The sequence below is a fragment of the Peromyscus leucopus genome, chromosome 10 (assembly GCF_004664715.2).
Source record: "Peromyscus leucopus breed LL Stock chromosome 10, UCI_PerLeu_2.1, whole genome shotgun sequence".
In the NCBI taxonomy this organism is placed as follows: domain Eukaryota; kingdom Metazoa; phylum Chordata; class Mammalia; order Rodentia; family Cricetidae; genus Peromyscus; species Peromyscus leucopus.
The window spans coordinates 69,905,793-69,933,757 of NC_051071.1; the positions used below are offsets into that span (position 1 = coordinate 69,905,793).

The 27,965-nt window shown below is 35.7% G+C and overlaps 1 protein-coding gene across 1 annotated transcript in view; it reads right to left on the reverse strand.

The window, feature by feature from the left end:
• Tecrl (trans-2,3-enoyl-CoA reductase like) overlaps positions 1-27,965 on the reverse strand; it is a 68,854-nt gene that overhangs the window by 12,262 nt on the left and 28,627 nt on the right. The window contains 5 exon segments of the mRNA XM_028893949.2: positions 2,100-2,172; positions 5,528-5,633; positions 11,910-12,025; positions 17,962-18,065; positions 22,620-22,664. Coding sequence (XP_028749782.1) covers positions 2,100-2,172; positions 5,528-5,633; positions 11,910-12,025; positions 17,962-18,065; positions 22,620-22,664 — 444 coding nt within the window.

A 27,965-nucleotide genomic window follows, 5' to 3' on the forward strand; every position in this document is an offset into this window, starting at 1 on the left:
TGCTGCCATGTCCCACCATGATGCTAGTGGACTGAACCTCTAAACTGTAAGCCAACCAATTAAATATTGTCCTTTATAAGATTTTCCATGGTCATGGTGTCTTTTCACAGCAATAGAAACCCCAAATAAGACAGAAGTTGGTACTTGGAACATGAATATTGCTGTAATAGGCCTGATCATGTTTTCATTTGGAGGAATGTGGAATTTGGTCCTTGGTTTAGCAAAGCAATGGAATGCTTTAAGCACTACTGAATGAACTGCACTAGTAGAACCATGGAAGACAATGGTACTGAGAATGATTTGAACTGTTGGGGGCTGGCTCAAGAGGTTTCAGAAGAGAAGAATTTTAGTATGTTGCCTAAAGATCATTCTTGTGATACTTTGGTAAAGAAAGTAGCTGCCTTTTGCCATTGTCTGAAGAATCTGCCTAAAACTAAAGTGAAGTGTTTTGGATTAATTAAGTTGGCAGAGGAAATTTCAAAACAGTCTAGTATAGACTCTGTAGTGTTATTATTAGTGGTAAGTCTATTGAAGATTTATAAAGAAAAGGAGCAAGCTGAGCAGGGTAAATTACAAAGTGTAAAATCTGAGGAGAAAAAAGAGCACCAGGAAGTGGAATGGAGCTAAATCCTGTGTTCAAAGTGATAAACGGATTAAGAAATGGAATAAAGGGAGCTGTGATTTCAAGGCAAGATCCCACCCAGCTAAGCTTCCAACTTGTAAAAAGGAGTTCATGTAAAGCTTAGAGCCAGGTGTGGTGGTACACACCTTTAACCCCAACACTCCAAAGGCGAGGCTGAATTTGAGGCCAGACTGGTTGACAGAGCAAGTTCAAGGACAGCCAAGAAGGACGTGAAAGAAGCCATGGAAAACAGAAAGCTGGTGAAGATGTAATTGAACAAGTGGACCAGCAAGCAATAGAACTTGGCAGCTTTGGCCACATGGTGCTGGCTTTAAGGATAGAAAAAAAAGGGGGGGTGCTTATAAACTATTCCTCTGTGACTAAAGAAATCAGCTGAGACCATGCACATGTCAGGGAATTTTGCTTTTGATTTTATAGTTAATCACATTTAAGAGATTGCATGAATCTCAGAATAGTCTTTGGACTTTGGACTTTGAAACATTGTTGAGTCTATGATAGACAATGAGCACTTCTGATGTTTGACTAAATGAATATTTGCATTATAAAATAGCTACAAGTCTTTGGGGTCCAGGGCGTAAAATGTGGTGCTTTAAAAGAAAATGGTCTCCAAAGGGAGTGGCACTATTAGGAAGTGTGGCTTTATTAGAGTAAATGTGGCCTTGTTAGAGAAAGCATGTCACTGTGGAGGTGTGCTTTGGGGTCTCATATATGCTCAAACTACACCCAGTGTCTCAGACCACTTCCTGTTGCCTATGCAAGACTTAGACCTGTCAGCTACTTCTCCAGCACCATGTCTGCATGCATGGTGCCATGTCTCATCATGATGGTAATGGACAGAGCCTCTGAATTGTAAGCCATCCAACTAAATGTTGTCCTTTATAAGAGTTGTTGTGGTCACAGTGTCTCTTCACTGCAATAGAGACCCTAACTAAGACAATATACACACACACTCACACACACACACACATGCACACACCACGATATATATTTACACATTAAATAACAATAAATATGTTATACTATATGTGTGTATATGTATATAATGTTTACATATACATATAGCCTAGAGTTCATTTGGTTCTACTTGTGTGCACATTTGTATAAGGCTGACCGTTTGGAGACTATTAGGGGATTCATTCTTGAGGAATACTGATTCTTCCTTTCTTAGCATACATAATAACTCAGTGGTTATATTTTCCTTTTAACTTTTGCTTTTATCACTTCACTATGTCTATTTTTGAAGCAATTAAAGAGAGAGAGAATATCCATGTCAGCCAAATTTAGTCTTTCAAGCCTACATGGAAATTTAATGAATTATGATATGAAATAAATTGAAAATTCATATTTTTATTAATTTTTCTGTTAAGTATAAGACATTCAATTTTTATGGATTTAAAAGCTGAACACGGATCTTGACAATTTAGCATGGGGTTAGTAAAGAAGAAATTGTACGTACAAGGTGGTGTATATCTTGGGTGATTAATATAATATGCAATCCAAGAAGTGAATCCCCAATAAAATGCACATCCCTACAAATAAAACAAGACAAAATAAAAGTTATAGAAATGATACAATATACAGTACATTATTTTAACATACCCTTACATTTACATGCACACTTTAGCCTTTTAAAATGTCTTTCATTGACTTAGTTCTTTGGAAATTTCCTACCTATATAAAGTACGTCTGCTTACTTTAACCCCTCATCCTCTTAATCTCTCACCCACAAGCCTTTACATATTATTTTGCATACAATTCCCCTTCCCTTCCCATATCTACATCTGATTTTTTGTTTGTTTGTATCTTTTTGGAGAGTCACTGAGATTAATCAGAATCATCAGTGTCACAATGGTGGTCTCCTCTGTGGGTACAAAACTGAAGAAAATGACTGCCTTTCCCCAGACTCAATCAGCAGTCATAGAAATTCATGCCTGGTACTGTATACCTGGTCCAAAATTGGCATCTGAGGAAGTCTTAAGCTCTCTAGGCGAATTTAATGTACTTTTTAGCTAAATTGTCATGGAGCAATGCTGATTTCTAAACATTTATGTTTCTATCCTCAGACAAATGCTATGCCCTTACTTAGAGAAACTTCTCTGGAGACAAATGCTGCGGAATAAAAAGTCATGATTGGCTTATCTCTGAGCAAGATATTTACAGCATGCCCTCTAAGTCTGAGAGACTATCACTGAATTGGGGGTACTGTGAATGTAAGAACTGAAAGGTAGGAAGTCTGTGTGATGCTGTTTTCTGCTGATGGTACAGGCAATGCTGGAATGTCCTCACAGATCATGGACTGCCTACAATGGGCTTAAAACACTACAGGAGCCTTTCATTAGAGCACCACAGATCAGGGAAGGGCTCACAGGACCTTATCTCTCCCACAGAACTATTGACTATTACAGCATATTTTTATAAAGTGTCTAAACTTAATACATGGAATGCTTCTTCCTATCATAAGGAACTGTGTAAAGTTATATTTTAGTATCACTCAGTAAGCATATAATTTAGTTCCATGTTTTTGGTTTTATATTAATGAATATTTGAGAAAAATTCAAAGATTTATATTGTATAATTATTTATTAAGAATGATTGATTTTCATCAAGATATTAATGAACTAAGAGAAATTATCTATAGCAAAGTAATAACACTAAATAAAGCAGTGATCAGCCTAATTTTAGCACTATTGTATGTTGTTTGATTGTAAAAGAAAGTGTCAGACTTGGTTCAAAGAGGAGGCTGTCTAAGCATACTAAAAATCACTGTCATGAAAGGAGAATCTTGGGTAAGAACATAATAAAATTTCAGTAGAAAGATATGTCATATTTAAATTTTAACTGAAAGTGTAAAGTGTAGGTTTCCTAATGTCTTGTTTTCAATGCAGTGTTTGAAAACTTTCCCATTTTCTTGAAGGTTTCTTGACCTTGGACATCTATCAATTTTCACTGTTTTCACATGGCAGATTTTAGCCTTACTCTGGCAGCTATAATATCTATAAATTACTATGTGGGTTTCTTCCTTTTCAAATGTATTTAAGGAATCTGATTTAATTCTCACAATGAAGACATTTCAATGCATGATAGACCTATGCTCCTAGAAAGCCTTTCTCTGTAGATTAACTAAGATTAAGGCTCAAACGGGATGGGGGACTAGAACATAAGGGAAAGGGATGGTTGAGCTGGAATAGGGACAGAGTGGGAGAGTAACTAGCAGAAATGCATGAACTGTGAACCAATAGCTGAGGAGCCCCCATGGAACTGGATCAGGCCCTCTGGATAAGTGAGACAGTTGATGAGCTTGAACTGTTTAGGAGGCCTCCAGGGAGTGGGACCGGGACCTGTCCTTGGTGCATGAGCTGGCTTTTTGGAATCTAGGGCCTATGCGGAGACACTTTGCTCATCCTTGGTGCAGGGAGCAGGGGACTGGACCTGCCTCAACTGAATCTACCAGGCTGGGCTGAATCCCCAAGGGATTGGAGGAGGTGGGAATGGGGGGGGTGGATTGGGGGTGAAGGCTGGAGAGTGGGAGAAGGGAGGACAGGGGAATCCGTGGCTGATATGTAAAATTAAATTAATTATAAAATAAAATGTTTATTTAAAAAAAGAGATATCTTGATAGAGGGAGACATCATGGGGATAGGGAAAACCTGGTGCTGGGGAAGTTCCCAGGAATTCACAAGGATGACCCCAGTTTAGACTACTAGTAATAGTGGAGAGGGTGCCTGAGCTGGGTTACCCTGGTTATCTGTCAACATGGAGCCTTCATCCAGTAATTGACAGAAGCAGATGCAGAGATCAATAGCCAAGTACCAGGCCACAGTCCAGGAATCCAGGCAAAGAGTGGGAAGAGGGATTCTATGAACAAGGGGCGGGGGTGGTCAAGATCACAATGGGGAAACACACAGAGACAGCTGATCAGAGCTAGTGGGAACTCATAAACTTTAGACCAACAGCTGTAGAGCCTGCATAGGGTCGAACTAAGACCTCTGAATATGGGTGAAAGTCGTGTGGCTTGGTTTGTTTGTGGGGCCCCTGGCAGTGGGACCAGGATCCATCCCTGGTGCATGAGCTGGCTTTATGGAGCCCACTTCCTATGGTGGGACACCTCACACACAGTCTTGATGTAGGCCAAGGGCCTTGGACCTACCTCAACTGAATGTACCAGGCTTTGCTGCCTTCCTGTAGGAGCCTTTACCCTTTCGGAGGAGGGAATGGGGTGGGATGGGCTGGAGGCAGAGGCTGAATAGGGGGAGCAGGAGGAAGGAAGAGAGGGGGATCTGTGGTTGGTATGTAAAATGAATAAAAAATTTCTTAATAAAGAAAAAAAAGCAAACACCTCTCAGAAAATGTCTGATATATGCTGACACAACTAAAGAAGAGAAACCTAGTTTTAAGGAAAAGGTGATTTTCCTAAGAAGATGGTCCTGTTTTGTTGATGATTGTTTTCAACTGGACAAAAGCCACAGTTTCTGCATAGAGGGAATGTAAACTGATAAAATGCCTCTATAAGATTTGAATGAATGTCTGAGTGACAGTTCCTTAATGAGTGACTGATGTGGGGGGGACCCATGCCATTATGGATGGTGACTTTCCTGTGCAGGTGGTCTTTGATGCATAACCAAGAAGGCTACACAAAAGAAAAACATTGAGACAGTGAGCAGCACTCCTCCATGGCTTCCATGTTTCAGTTCCTGTCACCAGGGCTCCCCTCAGTGATGGGCTTATTAATACAATGTGAAATAAACTCTTTTTTCCCCGAGTTGCTTTTGGTCATAGTGCCCCACCCCCAACAGGGATTGAAACCCTAACTAATACAATGATGCAATGTATTATTATCTATTATTTTTCCCAGCTTTTTTTTAAATGGCATATCTTAATTCTCACCTTTATCAAGTTTTTCGTAGGACTGTGTCCTGAAGAAACTTTATGGACAAATAAAGTTTCCAGAAGGTGTCAGATGTAGTGGATGCAATGGCAGAAGCAAGCCAAGCTGGAAAATGAAGAAATTAATCAACAACTAAATTCCTTTTCAAAAGCCTCCTCACCATATTGCAGGGAACCATAGAGTTGGCTTGGCCTAGCTGCCGTGAGAAGCATGAGTCACAGTCTTTTCAGGTTAGAGTCTGTGACCCCTGGGACACAATGTACCTTCCAGTTCCTGAGAGACCAATGCCTTCCTCTAGCCAGTGAAGCATTCAGGCCACTTTGTTTCTCTGTATGTTCCCTTAGTAGTCAAGGAAGCATAGAAGCTTGACAGGACAGTTGGTCTTAGACATTAATCTTCTGTACCTTGTATGACTTTCAGACTTCACTGTATCCTGGCAACTGCAACTGTATTGATCCTGGAAATTCCCATTATATTCTGTTTCAGACAAAGGTGTAAAAGGTCTGATTGCTCTCAATAAAATTACCACAGCCTCAGTTGTGTTGTGGCCCCTCCAAGGGGCTTGATTTAATTCCTTTCGGCCATATCAGGTGACCTTGGCCCCATGAATAACTGTAGGCACTTAAACCATAGTATAAGACTATTTAAAGGTTATTTATTTTTTTAAGTTTCCTGACAAGTATATATTATTGCTTAGCAAATGGCTTACCACACCCACTCCCTTCTTTTTTCTTGCCCTTCTCCACCACAGTAAATACTTGTGCCTGCAGTATTACTTCTGCTTTCATGTCTTATACATATAGATCTATAATTGTATAGATACACATAGATTCTAGCAAATATTTTAATTTTTAAAGCATATTACAGTGTCTCATTTAACAAGAAATCTTATTCAATGCTAATTACCCATAGCTGTTTCCTTATTTTTCTAAATAATTTCAATTTTTATTTAATAATGAAACTAATACAAATATCAAAATTCACTTCTGATGATACTAGAAATACTCCATAATATTAACCATAGTTTTTTTGGTTTTTTTGTTTGTTTGTTTGTTTGTTTTTTGCATCCAAATTCCCTAGGAGGAGGAACAAAACTCATAATTCACAATGAGCTCCTAAGAAACTGCCTGGAGACTGAAGCAGATAACGAACAAGTTTAAAAATAACCAGTGCCTGTGCTGAGCGCAGCTGACATTTTGAAATATTCAAAATTACTTTTTAATTGTTTGGTTGTCCTTTAGCAATTACTTTAAGATTGAGAAGGTTGGAATGTCATTTTCTGTGCTACCATAAAGCATTCTTTATTTATTGGTTTTGTCTATCTGACACATTGCCACATTTGTATCTTTATATACCTGTTTCTCTTGTAGTTTAAGACTCCTTCCTTGCCATTTTTATATAAATAATGTTTTGAAAGTAAATATCAATTGTCTTTTAGTGTGGCCAATTTCCCTGACAAAATTAAAATGATTTATTCTCTACTAGTGTATTTAACTATTTTATTGTAAGTAAAAGTTAAAATGTTTAAAAATTGATTGTTCTTAAAAATCTTAAAAATTAGCATGGATCAATGATAATATACTTTAAGCAATTGAGTGGAGTAAACATTTTAAGATATCATTTATTCTATTTAATATGACACTTGGTTTATTTATCAGAGCAAGAAATGTTTTTAAGAAATAAATATACTGGGTGTAGTAGTAGTAGTAAGGATGAAAATAAAACATGAAATAATTACCATATATTGCTAAGCATAAGATTACAATACCAGGCAAAATTACAATACCCTCCTATTGACTGGGCCTTTAGTCCAATTAGAGGGCTCTTGGTAATCCTCAAGATATAAGTGCCACTAATACACCCCTGAGTATATTTTGCTAAGCTGATCATTGAAGTGGTTTGTAAGTTTTACGGCTGGATATGACTATTGATTGGTCTTCTCCCTGGGCATCTTACACCCTTCCTTGAACTACTACGATAACTGATGCTGAGGGAGTAGTTTTCCAGGTCAGTTTCACCTTGATTCCTCCAAGTTGTATGTTCAAAGTCTGTAGTGTATTCAGCGATATGTCCTGGAACTGAAGTTGTTTGAGGCATTCAAGGACAATTGTAACAGCCTTTGTTATTTTTTTAGTTTCCTCCGATTAACACTTCATCATAAACATGGTCTTAATCTTAAATGATGTCATTTTGAGATCACATGCCTTTGAATCATGCAAAATGTTTCATAAATCTCTGATAACTGTTCAAACCTGTGTAACTAAATCAAATTATTTGTGGAATTCTGTGGATATCGTTCTGTATAAATAAAACACTGATTGGACAGTGTCCAGGCAGGAAGTAGGTAGGACAAGGAGAGGAGAATTCTGGGAAGTGGTAGGCTGAGTGAGGGAGACACTGCCAGTCGCCGCCATGACGAGCAGCATGTGAATATGCCGGTAGGCCACGAGCCACGTGGCAAGGTATAGATTTATAGAAATGGGTTAGTTTAAGATATAAGAACAGTTAGCAAGAAGCCTGCCATGGTCATACAGTTTGTAAGTAATATAAGCGTCGGTGTGTTTATTTTATAAATGGACTGTCGGACTGCCAGGGCTCAGCGGGATCCAGAGAGAAGCTCTCCAGCTACAGTTGAACATTAACATTTTTGTGCTTTGGAAAATAATAAGTGGTACAGATGTATTTGTTACCAGGATATTATCAAACGTGTGTGTTTAAGAGTAGTAATCACTGTCAGTCAGTTCACTTGGGACTAAAATTGCTCATCTTCCAAGCTGTGCCATATACTCAATATATGCTAGAGTCCAGTCATAAAACACTAGGGTCATTACTTTCTCCTTCCAAGGTCTTCAACTCACTCTCTAGATTAAATAACCATTCTATGTAATTTAAGGAAAATGAAGAAGTTAATATTTCAAAGCTTGCTTGACAAGCCTCTCATTACCAAGAATCAATTTCTTGTTGTTCCCTTGTGAATGGCTACATCAGCCATTCTTCTGTTTCTACAGTGTACTAACTACTTTGTATCACAGATCGCTTTCATATGAATAGTTGTCAGATTCACTAGTTGAAATCTGACCCATTAATTACCCAAGGTGAAATAAGTATGTATGCACTGGGTTCATCTTTCAAATCATTCAAATTATTTCAATGAGCCATTTATATGCAGTGAGCCTTATAAGCCATGCCATGTCAACAATTCACTGCATCTATTGGGGAAGTTAAATTCAATTGAGGGAAAAAAATATCAAAATGATCACAGTAACAGTTTAAAACAATACATTGTCCAAAAGCAAATCAAACTAGCAAGATTTATGGAAGTCATTGGAATGATTACTCTGAGTGAGAAATTTTGACACCATGATTGGGATATAGATAATTGATAAGATAGTGGGAATGAGAATTGGAAATGACATGGTACAACAGAACAAGTTGTGTGAAGAAGTGCAGCAGGGAATCAGGACAAGAAGTCCTCAGTATGGCTGCAGCTCAGCATCTGTGATGAGATGAAAAAGTAAGGGTCAAATTTGTTATTTTTACTAGTGTCCACAGGACCTCAATGTTCTTTCTTAATTTACTTGGGATTTGTTTGTTTGTTTGTTTGTTTGTTTGTTTGTTTTTTGTTTTTTGAGACAGGGTTTCTCTGCGTAGTTTTGTGCCTTTCCTGGAGCTCACTTGGTAGCCCAGGCTGGCCTTGAACTCACAGCGATTCGCCTGGCTCTGCCTCCTGAGTGCTGGGATTAAAGGCGTGCACCACCACCGCCCGGCTTAACTTGGGATATTTTTAATTCATGGAATTTGAAGTTTTGTTCTCTTTTTTCCTTTTAACACATTTTAATGTGGTATTTTGAATAACTGCACCCCCTTTTAGTATGCATGTCTTCTGAGAGGCATGGAGATAGACCTGGAGGGAGAATAAAGGATGCATTGTTTTCACAACAGGCTAACAACCACAGTTACATAGCATATTTTGATAACTGTCCTACTACTAACAAAAAGTCAATCACATTCAAGTACTACTTCATTTAGGGTTTTAACTTACTAAAAGTATCCAGTAAACTGTTTTTTCCATAGTTATGTCTTTCTTCTCTATGTAATATTGCTAATTGTTTAAGTCACTCTCCACTTCATAGTTCTAAGTGTATTTTCCTGTTTTTGAATTGCCTGACACACATTGTCTGTTGTTTGCTATTGCTTGCTACTCTAACTGAACTACTCTTAACAATTTGGGACTTTAAAAGTGCAAACTGTTTTGTCTTATATCATTAGCTAAAATTCATTGTTCTACAATTAAATCTTCTTCAGCAGGGATTTCAGCCAATATTTACTAGGATCATACTTACTTACTGAGGAATGTTCTGGTTTTAAGAAAATATGACTTAAGATTATTCAAGTTTATTATGTTTTTAACAGATTTAATTCAATTTATTTTTTTCTCTACAAAAGCCCTCTATGGTAGTCACAGATGGAACATGGGTCCTATGAACAGAGGCTCTGGTGTTGGTTTTCCACAGATGGTCAGTGAATTCCTGGTAAGGAGATTTGGTGAATTTGGTCTCTTTCCAGAGATCTGTGGTCAAATACCTATAGGTCTTGGAGATAGCATCAAAAGTGGCCTTGGCTAATGTGTAGTAGTCACTGATACTGGCCAGCAGCAGCAGCTTCTTGGGCACAGGAGCAGGGATGATGACTGTGCCCCTGTGGGCAGGGACCGGCTCAGAGAAACAGTGGCTTGTCACCCTGCAAGGAATAGGGTAGGACTTTCCATTCTTGTTCCCTCAGTAGCCTCTGAGGAATGGTTAACAGGGAAAGCTTCACCAAGATAGAGGCCCCTCGGATGTCAGTAGCCACCTTCTTGGAGCACTTAGCACTAAGACCAGCAAGACCATTATAGTTCCCAATAGTGGGAAAAGCTTTGAATCTGGTCTGCATGTCATCTGGAGTATGCTTCTGCACTGGCAATCTCTCTCTCTCTCTCTCTCTCTCTCTCTCTCTCTCTCTCTCTCTCTCTCTCTCTCCTTTCTCTCTCTCTTATTTAAATTTAGAATTTAAATTTAAATTATAATTCTTAAATATAGAATTTAATTTTTTTATATTTTCTCCAACATAATCTTTTCATTAATTATTCAGGAATTTCATACAATGCACCCCTACTACACTCCCTTCCCTTCCTCCCAGATCCAACCTCTCATCCTTGTGCTCCATCCCACGTAAAAAATACACCATGTCCAATTTTTGTTGCCCATATACTCATTGGAGCATGGTCAAATTCCCAGTGGCCAGGCCTTTAACAATAACTGGGTCCTCCCCCACCTCTGGCCCTGTGCCGCCACCATCTTTATCAAAGTCATGTCTGGACTGTTGCTTTTTCTTTGTGGGGAGGGTTGTCACAGAAGCCTCCAGTAACTCTTACTCTCAGTTATGAATCCACAGTCATTGATAACACTTCAAAAGCAGCTTCTTTGCCCATACCAGCCAGAGGCAGCATGGATCATGAACTTCCACATGGTTTCAGGTGGCAACATTGACCACAGACAATAGCATGACTTCTAGCTGTAGCATGGACCATCGATATCACCATGGCCTCCAGCAGCAGCCCTGATCTATAGAATCTCATCTTTTCGGGATTCTTCTAGGAAAATGTCAATAATCGTGGATTCCTTAATGGACAGGGAAAACAGGTAGATCTCTTTCAGAGACTTGAATTTTCATATCCTTGACCAGGCAGACCAGCTTGGTTACAGGAATGAAATCCTTGTCTTTATAGTTACCTCCAAGAGCCTGGAAGTCCAGACCTTGGCCCCTAAGACAGCTGCAGAATCACCCAAGGAAGGCACAAAGGCCTAAGGCTGGACTCTTGGTCCACGGAGCCCTCCCGCTGCACCAATATCAGCCAAATTGCCTGCTTTACCAAACTAGATTGTTCTGTTATTGAGAAAGGGTGTTTCTGCACAACCCTGGCTATGCTGATACTCATTATACAGACCAGGTTGTCCCCAAACTCACAGAAATCATCTTTCCTCTGCCTCACAGCATGCTGGGACTAAAGGTGTGCTCTATTAGGTTTTTCAGCTTCATTATATAAAAGCTATATGAATTAGTTATAATTATAATACGAACATTGGATTTTTTATATTGTTTTCTCTGCTAAGCTTATATAGTCCAACATTCTTTCCTGATGCTCGGGCAGCTGTGACTAAGCCATGAATAGAAGGTGAATAGCTGGTCCTTTATACTGCGCTAAGTGCTGAGAACTACTGGTCCAGAAGTTAGATTAACTTTAACGCTGGTGCTTTTATCTGACAATGTAATTATCGAGAAGTGGTCCCATCATAATTAGGAGTGCATCCGTCACCTTTTGTGTCCCCATGTGTCACTTACTGTACCACAGGGTGACGAGGCCGCCGAGAGCTCTCCTTCACATCATATATGTATGAGCTCCTCAAGTAGAAAAGAAGGTATATTAGTAGAGGTCCTGAGAACTCGGCCAAAAAGACCTAAAAATAGAAAGTAGATTTTGGTTAAAAAATGGTTTTACAAATATTCTAAGAGTTACCTACATTAATAACCATTCATCAAATACATGAGCTGATGAAATATGTTATTAGATACTGATTTAAAAACAAACTAGATACTGCCAGAAATTAATTATGCTCAGAAGAATCCACTTAAGAAAATGGATAATGTAGAGATAACTTTAAACATAATTTTGGACAACTTTTATTGTAGTAAATTTGTAAATGAAAGCATCCATAGTTATATTAATGTAGCTGCTCACACAAACATTTGCCCAGTACCAAACTTTATACATCTCAGTGAATTTCTATATCATTATAATGGTCATTCTGAGGCAGTGTATTTCACTTACGGTTTCACATTTTCACTCTTCATTAGACTTTAAGGTACGTATCCACCACAAACACACACAAAAAAAGTGACAGATTTGAAACTAGAAAAATGATTAGCTTGGTAACCTCTGATTTTGAACTGAGTATCAGACTTTAATGGAAATAGTGCAAAATCATTTTATCTGCTAAGCAAATCATTTTAAATACACTTTCAATTTTGTCCCGCCCATTCCATGTTCTATATGAAGTATCCCACTCACTGTCAAGAACATCAGTGAAAGTAGCTATTTTTTCCATTATTCATTCTTTTCTTTTGCCAAATATTTCCTTCATTAACTCAATTAACTTGACTATCATTAAGATAAAAAAATTGGAAATGTTATACCTTATGATACTTAGCTGTAAGTGTCAACTAGACATATTCTGCAATTACTTGGGAACAGAATCTTAATGACAGATTTTCTACATTATGTTGCTCTGTGGGCATGCCTGTAGAGGATTGTCTTATTTAAATAAATTGATCTAGAAAGGCTCAGCTTACTGTGCAATACTGAATCTGAGTCAAGAGGATCATGTGTTTAAAGCCAGCCTAGGTTATAGAAAAGAATAAGTACCTTACATGCACATATACTTATATATTTATGAAATTATGTATTATACTTAAATATATAGCTAGGTTTATATAATGGAATATGTAATATTATTATATATTTACATTTATATTCTTGTGTTTCCTCAGTTATAATTCTGACCATTAGCAATGTATTTATCATAGTCCCAAAGAGACCAGAGATTAAAAAAACTGTAAAACATGTGATAATATGCTATGGGATCTTTTTCTCAGTGCTGTGAATGTGTGTTCTTCCTATTGGTTAATAAATGGACTGATTTAGCCTATGGCAAGTCAGCTAATAGGCAGGTGGAAAATCCAGGAGAGACACAAGAAAGGGAGAGACAGGCAGAGAGGAGACACTGCTAGCCACCACCAGGAAAAGCAAGATGTAAAAGTACTGGTAAGCCACAAGCCATGTGGCAAAGTATAGATTTACAGAAATGGGTTAAAATGTAAGAACTAGTTAGCAAGAAGCTTGAGCCATTAGGCCATATAGTTTGAAAATAATACAAGCCTTTGTGAGTTTATTTGGGTCTGAGCAGCTGTAGGATCAGATGGAACACAGGAAAACTTCTGACTACAATAATATAAATTTCATATAAAAATTTATATTAAATTAGGGCCTATGATATGTCTCATTATTGAAATGCAAAGATATTATTTTGCTGAACATGCTGGCTCACATCTATAAACCAACATTTGGGAGGATGGGGCAGTAACATTGCAGTGAGTTTAAAGCCAGATGGGGTACAATATGAGAGCCTATCTCAACAAGAAAGAGAGACAAAGAGACAGAGAGAAAGAAAGAAAGAAAGAAAGAGAGAGAGAGAAAGGAAGGAAGGAAGGAAGGAAGGAAGGAAGGAAGGAAGGAAGGAAGGAAAGAAGGAAAAAAGCAAGCAAGCAAGGAAAGAAAGAAAGAAAGAAAGAAAGAAAGAAAGAAAGAAACAAAGAAACAAAGAAACAAAGAAACAAAGAAACAAAGAAACAAAGAAAGAAACAAAGAAAGAAAGAAACAACAAGTAGAGAGAAAGAGACAGTAGGATTATTAACCATTATCAATATCCCATAACCAGTTTCAGTTATTATTTTGTAATAATGAGAAGGCTGTATTCTTTATATGAAAATTTCTTAAATATTTATTTCAAGGCCTTCTGATTTAACGAAGTCAAATTTTAACAAATTCTGTATGATATATCCAATATGAAAAATGTTGTGAATAAAAGTGAAATTTGATGAAAAGCCACTATAATTTAAGCTAATAAAATTTTATCAGATATTATGTATGGAGTTCTTCAGAGTCAGAGGAAATTAAACTATGTTCTTCTTTCTGTCATCTCTTAAATAAAATTCAGGATAGGATGCTCACAGGCATGAATTCAATTTAACAGCCAATATTTTATCACAAATATTGTGCATTCTGAAACATGGCAGTTCAAAAGAGAACTAGATATGAATTATAAATCTTGAATACACTAAAGAATGACACAAACTTTTGGACAATATCTCTTTCAAAGCATTCATTTGAGTGCAAATAAAAGAAAAGGTGAGAGATACTTTATTAAACTGAAAAGGTTATCAAAAATTGTTCTATGATGAAAAGCAAGGACTGCATAGATATATTACTGTGGTAGCTTACTGTTCCAATGAAAAAATAAAATAGAGTCCAATAGATGCTTGTGCACAGACAAGCAAGGCAAGTGATAAGGACGCACAAAGTCTGGAAACTCCACTATAAACAGTAAGGCCTTGTTTCTATTTTGAATTCATGAAGTACACTTAAGTTCTAATTTATCTATTTTATACTATGCTAATATGCTTTTCCTTCAGTTTTCTCCACATTCCACTAATGTAATGTTTTTCTTGAAAAAAAAAAAAAAAAGAATTACTTTAACTTGTGAGCCTTTGGAGTTATTTACCATTGGTATCTGTAGGAAGTTATTCTAGGGTCCCATGGTACCAAAACTTCATGTCAAGTTCCTTAAATTAAATGGACTAGTATTTGCATAAATTTGCACACTTCGGTACACTGTAAATAACATCTGAGATATTTATATTGGGTGATACAATCTATATGGTGTACGAATCCATGGGTCCTATATATTTTGGAAAACAAAGAAAATCAGATTTATATGTGTTCAAGATCTATGTGTTCAGCCATAGCAAGTCTTACTATAGAGAACAAGGCCAGTGCATGATTGAATGTGCAGGTCAAGTGCCAGCAGGTATGTAAGACAACCGGAATTATAATGATTAGACCAAAATAATGTTTCAATAAGAACATAAAAACTGTAGTGCTAAGTTGAATAGCTTTTCTATACTTAATCTTTTCTCAATGAATTTAAGATGTCTTGGAAATTGTCTTTAGTTTTACCATATTATGGTGTTGAGAGTTTGCATTCTTAATCTATACTTGTGTTTCACTCCTGAAAACAAATTAAATAATATTTCAGAAATACTGAAAATCAACAATAGAAACAAAGTGATTTTAAACAACTGCAAAACAAAGGAGAGTTGTGGATTAAGATAAATAAGTATTCTCTTAAATACTTAAAACTAATATTACATTGCTTTAGGGAATATCACTGATAATAGTATCATGTTAGACAAATATTGTTTTCCTTTATTTTTATGTGAACAATATAGACTATGTAATCTTCCAAAGTGTCAAATAATAGGGTTAACACACTTGTGCTTAAACATATCCATCAATGTGCTCAAGGACATAAAAGGAAAGATTGACAATTTAGATATTGGAAAACAGTGAGAAAAAGAATATGAAAAAATAAAAACCTATAAGGATGATAAAGAAGCCATACATGAAGAAATAAAAAAAATCTATATCTATATAAAATTGCAAAAAACATGTTCAACTAGTGCTATAAAGCAAAAACATAGTAGGCAGAAACATTATCAAAATTGTGATATTAAATTAAAACTCATGATGTCAAAATAAAACCAAATTTTAAGATGACCCAAAGATCAGAATGATTACTATTAACATAAAAAAGCTGATATTTTATAGAAATAATAAGTCAGAAATGAAGATGTGAAATTTTATGAAGAAAAAAATTATATTTATTTTCTATGACATACTCTTTAATACATTTTAATAGCTTACAAATATGTATGTGTTATGTGTGGTAAAATATTTCTATTGTACAATTAAGTGGATACAAAAAGGGTGTGATTAAAATGTGCATCTTTAGCATTTAATAAAACTGATCCATTTAGAGCAAAAGAATATTCGAACCATGGGAGAGATTAAAAAACGTCCATGCTATTTCCAGAGCTTGGTTTGTTACTTAGATGACTTTCCTCTCAAATAAGGTATAATTTTCTAGTACAGTTATCAAAGAATTCCACTGTCCTGCTTCTTCTTGTCGTTGCTTATCCCCTTCATGCAGCTGGAAGTTTCTAATGAACTCACGGCTAATGCCTCTCACTTTGACACAATCTCTGTAAACAAAATTTTCTTTTCATCATGTTTGCTCAAAAGATATTAGGATATTTGAATCCTGGTAGATCACATCTACCAATCTGAAATATCTTTAGCGAAGTACACTAAAGTTTCATATTAAATATTATATGCTTTTTTACAAAATGCATGCATCAATAGTTTTACCTAAACATTCCTATGTTTCACAAGAATTAATATTATTTTAAATTTAATTTTAGTCTAACAATTTTTTACCCAAAGTCTCCACAATCTCAATAAACTAAAATAATTTTTAATACCAAAAATAACCCCACTGTAGAAGAACTCATTACTAAATACAAAAGGGAAATCAATATTAAAATTAAGTTGGAATGGTGACAAATATGGCAGCATTTTATTAGTAAACATAAACATGAATTTTCGTCTCAGAGAAATTTTTAATATATAACTGAGCATGCATATTTATTATTTTTAAAACATCTATCTGTTTATTTAATGTGTACATGTCTTTGTCTATGTGCATGTCTGTGCAATGTGGGCAGCAAGTGCCTGTGGAGGTCAAGAGGGGTCATTGGATTAAGAATCATGAGAAGTGAGGTAGGGCTGGGAATAGAAACCGAGACCTCTGCATAAGTGCTGAGCAATCTCTCCACCCCCATATTTAATAATTTTAAATTGATTATATAAAGAAAGTACTCCAAACTTTACAAATGATAAAATTCATTTTAGTGCCAGCAAAACAACATCCATTCAAATGAAAAACATTGATACAAACACATTACAAATATAGATCATGTTGTAATTCAAAACACAAATATTCACATTTGAAACATATACACAAAAGATGCCTATTGAGAAAAGAAAATGAAGACAGAAAAGGCCCCATTCTCTGTAGATCATTGCAAGAATTACTTATCATGTTAGCTGTTTCTTTGAACTAAAAGTCCTATAGAGTTTACTCTTGTCAGCTTTTCTATTACTTGATTGCATCAATCATAAATAGTTCAATCTCTTGAAGTGGTTTCAAGAATTTTTCCCTTCATGTCCTTTGGGTAGCCCTCCTGTTTCTATATCATTAAACACAGATGAAGTAATTTTGAGAAATATAATTCTTCTCAAAGAGTGGGGAGGGAGAAGCCTAAAGAATGTACCCATAAGCCAAGGAAGTCTTACTTAATTCTTGGTAATTCTATATAAGAACCTCATCACAAAGATTATTGTATCTACACCTACTCATTCCAGTGTGAAGAATATCCTTGAAATATCAAGGCTTCTGGAAAAAGAAAAGCTAAAGCAATATCACTCAACAGACAAGGCAAAAAGAAAACACATGGACATGACATGAATTGACATGAAAGAAAACATATTTGCTTCCTGTCTTTCTACACATATCTAGAGCTTCACTAGAACTTTGGCCACTGATTTCATTACAACTCTAGTAGATTTTCTATCATTGCAAAAAAAAAAAAAGGCCTTAAATACAAACAAGAAGTTTATAAAATGGGGCATATATACTAAACTCCAATTGACACTTACTGTGGTCCAACTGACTTGTCGACCTAAGTCTGTAAAATAGAGTGTGATAATTGACGAAGCTGCAACACTTTGAACAGTGATGTAGTCTTTCAAAAAAGGGCCACCTAAAATAAAGCAATGAGAAAAGAGTATTTAAATATAATTTTATAGCAGAGTGACAAAGAACTTCTTAATATGAAACTGCTGACTACTTAGGATTAGAATTATGCAGTCATTCTATAACAAATGTGAATGAACCATTCCATTTAAGTAATGTATGTATCAATTTTTTTCAAACATAAAGTTTACAAAAAACTTTTGGTGAAAAATAGAGACTGTCCTTAGCTTTTATGAAAAGAAGGAAGGGAGATGACTCGAGAAATTTTCCATGAAAATTCAACTCAACCATCACTTTGCTCCAGCTTTCATGTGTCCTAAACAGATAATATAGGCAGTGTGTGTGTGTGTGTGTGTGTGTGTGTGTGTGTGTGTGTGTGTGTGACTGTAATGGGTAAATGGAGGTTGCTCTTGACTGCCATTTTTCTATATAGCAATAGAAAGTGAATATGACGCCGGGCGGTGGTGGCGCACGCCTTTAATCCCAGCACTCGGGAGGCAGAGGCAGGCGGATCTCTGGGAGTTCAAGGCCAGGCCGGTCTACCAAGTGAGTTCCAGGAAAGGCGCAAAGCTACACAAGAAACCCTGTCTCGAAAAACCAAAAAAAAAAAAAAAAAGAAGAAGAAAGAAAGTGAATATGACATGGAAAACAATTTGCAATCAGCATGGTCAATACTACTGTGACAGTAATGTATAAGATCATAGGATGTTTATTTCCAAGTTTATATTTATTATTTTTTGTCATCCAAGTAATTTGGATAAAAATAGTATAACTTTTGTAATTATATTAAAATATTTATAATTCACAAATTTCACACAATAAGTTATTTTTTAATTTTATGATTTAATTTAATTTTACATATCAGCCATGGATTCCCTTGTTCTCTCCCCTCCCATCCACCCCCACCCCTACCAACACCTCACCCCCCACCCCTGCCTTCATGCCAGCGCACACTCCACTCCCATCTCCTCCAGGACAAAGACTCCCCTGACTCTCCTGAGGATTGAGTTCAACCTGGTATATTCAGTCCAGGCAGGTCCAGTCCCCTCCTCCCAGGCTGAGCCAAGCGTCCCTGCATAAGCCCCTGGTTTCAAACAGCGAGCTCATGCACTGAGTACAGGACCCAGTCCCACTGCCTGGATGCCTCCCAAACAGATCAAGCTAATCAACTGTCTCACTTATCCAAAGGGCCTGATCCAGTTGGGGGCTCCTCAGCTATTGGTTCATAGTTCATGTGTTTCCATTCATTTGGCAATTTTCCCTGTGCTTTATCCAACCTTGGTCTCAACAATCCTCGCTCATACAAACCCTCCTCTTCTCGACAATTGGACTCCTGGAGCTCCACCTGGGGCCTGGCCGTGGATCTTTGCATCCAGGTTCCCTCAGTCATTGGATGGGATTTCTAGCATGACAATTAGGGTGTTTGGCCATCGCATCACCAAAGTAGGTCAGTTCGGGCTCTCTATCGACCATTGCCAGTAATCTATTGTGGGGGTACCTTTGTGGATTTCTGTGGGCCTCTCTAGCACTTTGCTTCTTCCTATTCTCATGTGGTCTTCATTTATCATGGTCTTTTAGTCATAGAATGTTTGTATGATAAACATTTGAATTCTTTTTTGTACCTTTGCAAATATGCTGAAAACTTTCCTGACAGATGACTACTGGGTTCTTTAATAGGGTAATCAATTTATGCTCTGCTATTATCTTTGAAAACTTTAAATAATAAAACACTCGAATTTTATGTTTTTTAATGTAGTCCCACCATTACAAATTTTGAAAAGAGTAAACCACATGCATCATAAATCATACCAATCTCTTTGTGTGTGTGTGTGTGTGTGTGTGTGTGTGTGTGTGTGTGTGTGTGTGTAGAAAAGATGATATCCTTGTGCATCCTTCTTGCATGTGTGGGTGGAAGGCTTAAATTGGCCTCAGTATCTTTTTTTCCTTTTCCATCTCTCTTCTTGATGCCTGCTTGCTCTCAAGCCCCCAGGATCCTTCTGACATTAGCACACTCAGCCAGTCCCTGGGTTACAGGCACATGCCCCCCAGTCTGTCTCTTACAGGAGTGCTGAGGATACAAATTTACATAGAAAACTCGTTCTCATTGACCCATTTTCCTAGTCCTAATCACTCATTCCACTCTCAAACTTAGGAATCTGGAGCTCCATCCTTTGCCTTCCAAGAAAATGTCTTTATGTCAAGGAGAAAAAAATTATAGAAAAGTATACAGAGAGAGTGAACATGCTGAGACAAAGCATCTACCATTCCTGTAGATCACAGTTTTGGCCTATTCAAAACTCATATTTTCCTGCCCCAACAAGCTCAAAAAATTCCAGTGCACCTACCAGTACACTCAGAAGCATAGTAATACAGATAAGGATACAAGAAACATGTATTTTTTTAATGTTTTAAGTGCCAAATTTATTATAATAATGGTTTTAGTACATGACCATTCTTATTTCTGTGTCATTTTAATTATGACTGTAGCTCTCCTCTATGATAACTGATATCTCCATTCTGGCTCTGGGAAGATAGAATGGTCTCCTGGTTGCTTTAGCTAAGAGATTATCTGAAGAAAGCTTTGTGGCTCTAAGCCTGGGCCTCAAAAAATTCTTGAATGCCTCCCTGCTCATCGTTCACATGCCCACTTCCACCTTCTGAGGGAGCCTGTTTGTTCTGCTAAAGGCCAGCAGATTACTTAGCTCAGAATAGAAATGCTGCTTTCCTGTGCATGTTAGATCAATGGGTGATTGCAGTTGAATGTGTGAGTCTATCCAAGTTCATCAAACTATAGCCAGTTCAGAAAAAACCACTGGAGTAAATAAATACTTGTCATTAATACATTAAAAAATGGTTTTGTTTTACCATTATCTGTAGCATAAGGAAATTAAGATTCTGATTTCATAAAGTGATTGCTCATTACTGCCAAATGTGTTCTAGGAGCATCTCTCTGTAGTGATTGTGGTGCTGATTGATAATAGACTCGACTCACCTTTTCTCCTCCTGTGGGAATAGCTGTTACTGCTATAGATGCATATGTAAAATGTTGAAATTCAGTAACATAATCTAACTTAACATTATAAAACATTGATACTACAGAGAAAGTCCTGCAATTACAAAAGCTGGATGCTTTTCCAGAGGACTCAAATTTGGTTCCAGTACCAATGATGATTAGACCAAAACCCATCTGTGATTCTAGCTCCATGAGGGTCCTATTCTCCATTTGGGCTTGTATAGATTTCTGCAGAAACATCACACATGCACACACATACACACACACACACACACACACACACACACACACACACACACGCACACACAGGGAAAGAAAGAGAGGGAGAGAGACAGAGACAGAGACAGAGACAGACAGACAGACAGACAGACAGATATTTAAAGACTTTGTTGACTTTAGTTATTGAAAGTGCATGAAAATAAATGTCACATAGATAGGTAATTAGAAAAGTTAACTTAAAATTGAGTTAACTAGAAGAAACTTCACTTTGCACAATACTCTGCTTACTTCAATGAATTAATTTACTCTCTAAAACAAACAAAACATCAATTTCTGTCCAGACATTTAGTAAGCAGTTTTATTTTGCTCAAACCACTTTCAAGTCCCAACAACCCAGGAAGAACATAGGAAAATGCCTTGACCACAAGATTTGTTCTAACCAATCCTTTAGGCCTTTGGAGTGTGACCTAAATGGATACTGATGCCTGTTGCACTCTTGACAGTCTTTGTGCTAGGGATTGTTAAAATAATACAATCATTTCTTTTTATACAAAGTATAGATGCTGGAGGTCCACAGAAATAACACAATGCTTTTGCTCCTTTAAAATCAGTAAGACACAGATTTGCTTTAAAGAAATGATTAAAATACATGTCAGACTAAAATAACATGAATTCTAAAACTGTGACAGATCCCTATATTTTCAATATACAGGTTCCAGAGAAACGGAGAATAGTAAGGAAACAGCATATCTTTCAAACATTTAGAGAAATAGGAATTTGGCTTAAATTCTAGTGATATTTGAGAATTGTGAACATGACTATTATCAAAGGAATAAGAAAATCCACTTAATTTTTAATTAATATATTTTAAGTAGTAACTCCTTAATAAGTGCTTCCTATAAATGCCCTAGTAAGTTTTTAAATATGAATTTAAAACCTCTTTCAAACTCTAAATATTCATTCTAGCTACAAGTCTCCTACAAAAGGAAAGAATTAAATGTGAGGTTCAGTAGATGCAATGTCAATAATATTGGTTCTCAACTAGAACTCATTTATAGATTTATATTTTTTAATTCTGGTAATGTTGCATCTACTAGTAGATGTATTTTCTTCAGTTTTCATCAATTTTGCCTGTCTTTATCATAGTATTCTATTTATGAAATCAAAAGAGCAATTAAAAAAATTTTAAAGACAAAATGGAGATGGATTAGCGTGTTAGACTCAAGTGAGATGGTGTTTACATGCATAGACTAAGTAATAAATGTGAGTTACTGAGCTCAGAAGACAGATTCTAAGTTAAATAAATTGATTAGTTGAAATTGGTCTTACCATATTCTAGTTGTAGGCCAACTCTGGAAGGGTACCACTTTGGACCTATACATTAAAAGAGAACATTTAATCATTAGCAAGATTAGAAATGGAGCTTTAAGATCTAGAGGTTCTTATGGGAAGACAAGATCCCTATTGGAAAGGGAGTACAACATTCATTCATATCAAACACAGACACAGTAGTTTCCATTGGCAGGGAGCTGCCTAGCAGTGGTGTGGGTGGTGAATGGATGAAATTGTGATTTGACTATGCAGTTATGCTCATGTTATGCGCATGTACCAATCCTTATGGTCCAAGACAGGCAGCATATGTCATATAATTAATTCTTCAATAAAAATCTGCATATTGGTGAAAATTATGACTTTGGCTTTCATTGAAAATTCCTCTAAGTTTGGCACCAGAAATTATACCATTTCTTTAGGAGCAATGTGCTCTATCAGAATAATTCCTACTGTCTTAGGCACTCCATCAGAATGATATCTACAGAAGTGAAGTGCTCCTTCAAAATGATACGTATGATTGACTTTGATTATTGTCAATGTATTAATTAAAGCACAAATATTAGTTTATATGTTCTTTTTGGACAACATATATTAATGGACAGAATAATATTTTCTTTACAAGAAATCCTGAACATTTTTATAACATATTGCAGTATCGAAAAAAATTATTTCCAGAATTCAAAGATAATCACATTCAATTATCTTAAATATCTCTTGGAGAAAATGCCAAACAATTCTATCCAACATCAAATAGTAAATTAATAAGTGTATTTACAAGAACATTCTACAATCATCATTTTCCCAAATAAATAAATTTTAATTATTACTAACAACAACTGAGGCAAATGTAGCTGGACTTTCTTTTTAGCCACAAGCCTCAAATAATGATATGGAGACTTAATATTAATTATGAAAAATTGGCCTTTAGCTTAGGCTTGTTTCCAACTAGCTCTTATAACATTTTGCCACGTGGCTTTTATTTCTCTTTCATTTTGTACATTCAATTTTTGTACATCCCCATTTCCATGAGGGAAAAATCCTAAGAAAGAATTTACATTCATGCATTAAGGTTATTGAGACTTATTCATAAACAAAATTTAGAGATAACAATTACAAAGATAATACATAAATACTGTGACATTTACCTCTTTTAGATAGTCTGAAGGTTAAAAGCATCATTTTATTTCAGCTTGTATATTAACTAACATGCTTACTATTTTTATATCGAGTTATAGTTTTGAATTGTATGCTAGTATTGTTTATTGAAAAATACTTAAAGATAGTTTTGCTACCATGTAACCTATAGACAAAAAAAATACAAAAAGATGCAATTAAGTGCTACAGAAGACTCAACAGTTTTAATTGAGCTTGTGAGGTCACTTGATATTGAACCAAAATACAAGCCATCCACTTATATTTTGAAATCCATTTATATTTAACAGACAGCAACTGACCCCTGTGGTAGTTGTATATATAAGCAGTCAGGTTCTATCAATTTAAATAACATCCTCTGAAGACATCACTTTCCATAGCAACTTATGAGGCCATCTTGGGTGGAAATGCCAAAGAAAAAATAACTGTTATAACTATTATGCCTTACATGTAGACATTCCTTATGAACTAGATGACGTGTATTGGCCTGCAAAATGGCAGAATATGTATATATATAATTATTGTTATTAATATGATTTTTATTTATTAATATAATCAATATATTAAATTATAAGGAGCTTGAGATGTATAAGGGTGCTTAGCTTATTTTAACAGCTTGAAAGTATTGACAATGCAGAAGACAGACCATGGTGTCACAGTTAAATGGTTAGTGTAGGAGTGTTTAGGAGTATAAGATGATAGCGTCTTATCAGGAGCAACAATAAACTTGACTTATGCAATAACTATTGTACTCTAACCACAACTTAGAATTTTTTTCTAACACTATCTAATAACACTTTGAATACAATAAATTTTGCCACGAGTAAAATATATTTTACTAAATTATTTATCATCAAAGATTCACTTGAAGAGTAAGGACATAATTTTGTCAATGTACCTACAATATCATAACATCTTTTAAAAAAAGGTAATGCATGTGGGAAATCAAAATTGTTAGACAAAGTGTAATATAAAGTGTAGATGTAACCAACCGTCTTATTAAATAAGAAACACAGAACCAATGTAAAAGAGAAAGCCAAGAGGTCAGAGCTCAGAGCTAAAATCTCACTCTTCCTTCTGTGGTGGTCCTAGCTTCCCGAAAGAGACCTATTTCCTGTGTGTATGTCTTTTCATAGTCTTTTGTTCTGCCTTCTCATTGGTTGTAAATCCAAACACATGACTGCCTCGTCACTGTCTGTATGTACAGCCCCCCAGGTCTTAAAGGCATATGTCTCCAATGCTGGCTGTATCCCTGAACACACAGAGATCTATGGGATTAAAGGTATGTGCCACCACTGCCACACTCTTGCTATGGCTCTAATAGCTCTGACCCCCGGGCAACTTTATTTATTAACATACAATCAAAATCACATTTCAGTACAATTAGAATACCACCACAATAAAGTATCCAATTTATTTTGGAATTGTATCAGAAATAACAGAGCCTAATGCAGCATATGTGCAATGACACAGAGTAATTCAGAATTCCATACCAGAAAAGGAGCAAAGGCAGGTGAATGTCAGCAGTTCTTAAGTGCAGTCCGATGGAAACATTAGAGCAAAACCGTGGATCAAAACTATATGTGTCTTTTATACTTCATAGAGATTATAATAAATAATATAAATGTTAAAAATAAGTAAGGCTAGGGTATTATTCAAACCCAATAGAGATATTTATTATGAATCTTTTCAACTCATGAAATAAACTTGACTTAATGTACAGTAACTTTCTATATTAAATCAAAATCATTTGAAACATGATTGAAAACCCATCCTGAGCCCAACAGTTTCCAGGTGGGTTTCAAATGACATCCTATTCAAGACAATCTTTCTAAGACAGCTAAGTAAACTGAGAGCATAAAGCAAACATGTGAGCAGAGCTTCAGCAGGCTAAAGAAAAGAAAACTTCCTAAACACATGCTAGAATAGACATATTGTACTCATATTAAATGAAAGTGTACATGAACTCTGCACCTGTTTTTAGATTTCAGAATTTGCAGAAAGATAAAAATGAGACCATTCACAGAAAATGTGAAACATGTTAATTAGAGATGGTTTTGTAGACTATTTCTGAAATAGAGCATGTGTTCATCTGAAAGAGAAATGTTTACAAATTAAAGCCATGCCTAACCCACTCTTCAAAACTTTAAATAAACCTCACAGGTTTATTTAAGAGAATATTTAGTAGATCAAATGATAGAAAGTTTTTTTTTTTTAACTTGGTAAGCATGTCTTTAAATTGAAATTAGTACCAATTAGGTTTTTTGATGTGTGTCATACATATATGTATATATACATATATGTGTATATAACACACACACACACACACACATATATATGTGTGTGTGTGTGTTACATATCTTTGTTTGTTTTAATGTACTTTCTTGATTAAATCAAAATAATTGTTTTCCCTATAATAGTTGCCATTATCATGTTGTCTATTCACAGAAATAAAAACCCTAACTAAGACAGAGGGTGAGAGTGTTTGCTTTAATTTCAAAGACCAGAGTTCAGTTCCCAGCACCCATATCAAGTGGCTGACAAACACCTGTAACTTCAGCTTCAGGGAATCTAATACCACACTCTCTTCCCACATCTGTCAGTACACAGTTACACACATACAAACACACATAGAGACACAAAGACACACAGACACACACACAGAGATACACACACACACACATTCATATACACATAACAATAAAAATAAATTTTAAAAGAATTCAAATATGTAAAACAGACTAAAACAAGTAGGATGATGTAAGTCAATATGTAGCATCCAAACATACATAAATATATTCCTTCCTGCAAAGATAGGCTACCTGTTCCGGTCCATCCCTTCTGAGAACAGTTATAAAAGCTTAAAGTCATCAATACTTCAGAAATTCTCTAGACAGAGATTAAGTAAAGGATGAATGACAAAGACAAGGTTTAGGTTAAGGACATCCGAGAAGCTTAGCCTAACAGGAAGAGCCTTAGGTTTCCTCTTTGCATGAGGGTGAGATTGCTGTGCTTGTAGCACATAAATATAAAGCTTTATTACTAGTCATGTTGAAGATCTGAATGAAGTCCAGTGCTTCAGCCAGAACATGAAAACAATGTGAACTAGAAACAGACAGCTCTTACAAGAAAAAGCAAACTCTCAACCATCCTAATTCTAGTTTAATTCTTGTTTAACGAAAGTAAACTATGTTCTCAAAATTTAGTATCTTTTCTTGGATACACAAACATAGACCTTAGGAGAAAAGGATGCCTTTATCCATGCTGTAGAATGTCAGTAAAATAAGCATGATATTCAATGAATGTAGAAACTGTGAAAACAAACTGTATTTTCACTGCAGTTAACTATTAGTTTTAGTTGATATACTGTCTTTTTTTGATTCTGAATTGTTTACTCTCTCAGCTTTAAAATCTTAAAGTATTGTTTCTAATATATATATATAATGAATGTGTGTGTTGTGTGTGTGTGTGTGTGTGTGTGTGCGTGTGTATTCACAAAGTGCTTCTTTAATTACTACCTTGGCATATATTTCAAGATTTTAAAACCTTTGAAAACCATGTCAACAAAACTGTGTGCTTCCTTTTACTTTTTGGTTCTGAGATTTCAGCACTTTATATTTTCCCAGTATATTACATACATAACTGAGTCTTCTCTATTCTTTATATTTTCCTGGTTGGTTTTGTCTGCACATATTCTTCCAATTTATAGCTCACTACTGCGTAAAATCTTTAAATGACCTTTATCTCATCTTTGATTTTAAAAATGAATTTCTTTCTTCTCAGCAAATGAACTAAGAGACCAAAGAAAAGAATAACATCAACAAAACAATTCAAGCAAATGAAGTACATGGGTCATTCCATAAAATTTCAGAATAGCTATGTAATTTGATTATGGAAGACGATATTGATATTAGTTATTATCATTGTAAAGAATAAATAAATTTTTAACAATAGTACGCAATGTGGGAATTATTCTCTCTTTAACTATTAATTTTGTGACTTATTTATGAAGGACATTGGAATATTGATTGAGCTTATATTTTAAAATATAGAACTGTTTTAATAGAAAGCAGCATACTTTTACCAAGCTATCTTTTTTTGTCTTAACAAATGTTTCCTCAATAACTGCCTTTGTTTTCTCATTCTGGTACTTATGGGGGCATACAGACGTGCTTTCCTGCAGCCAAAATC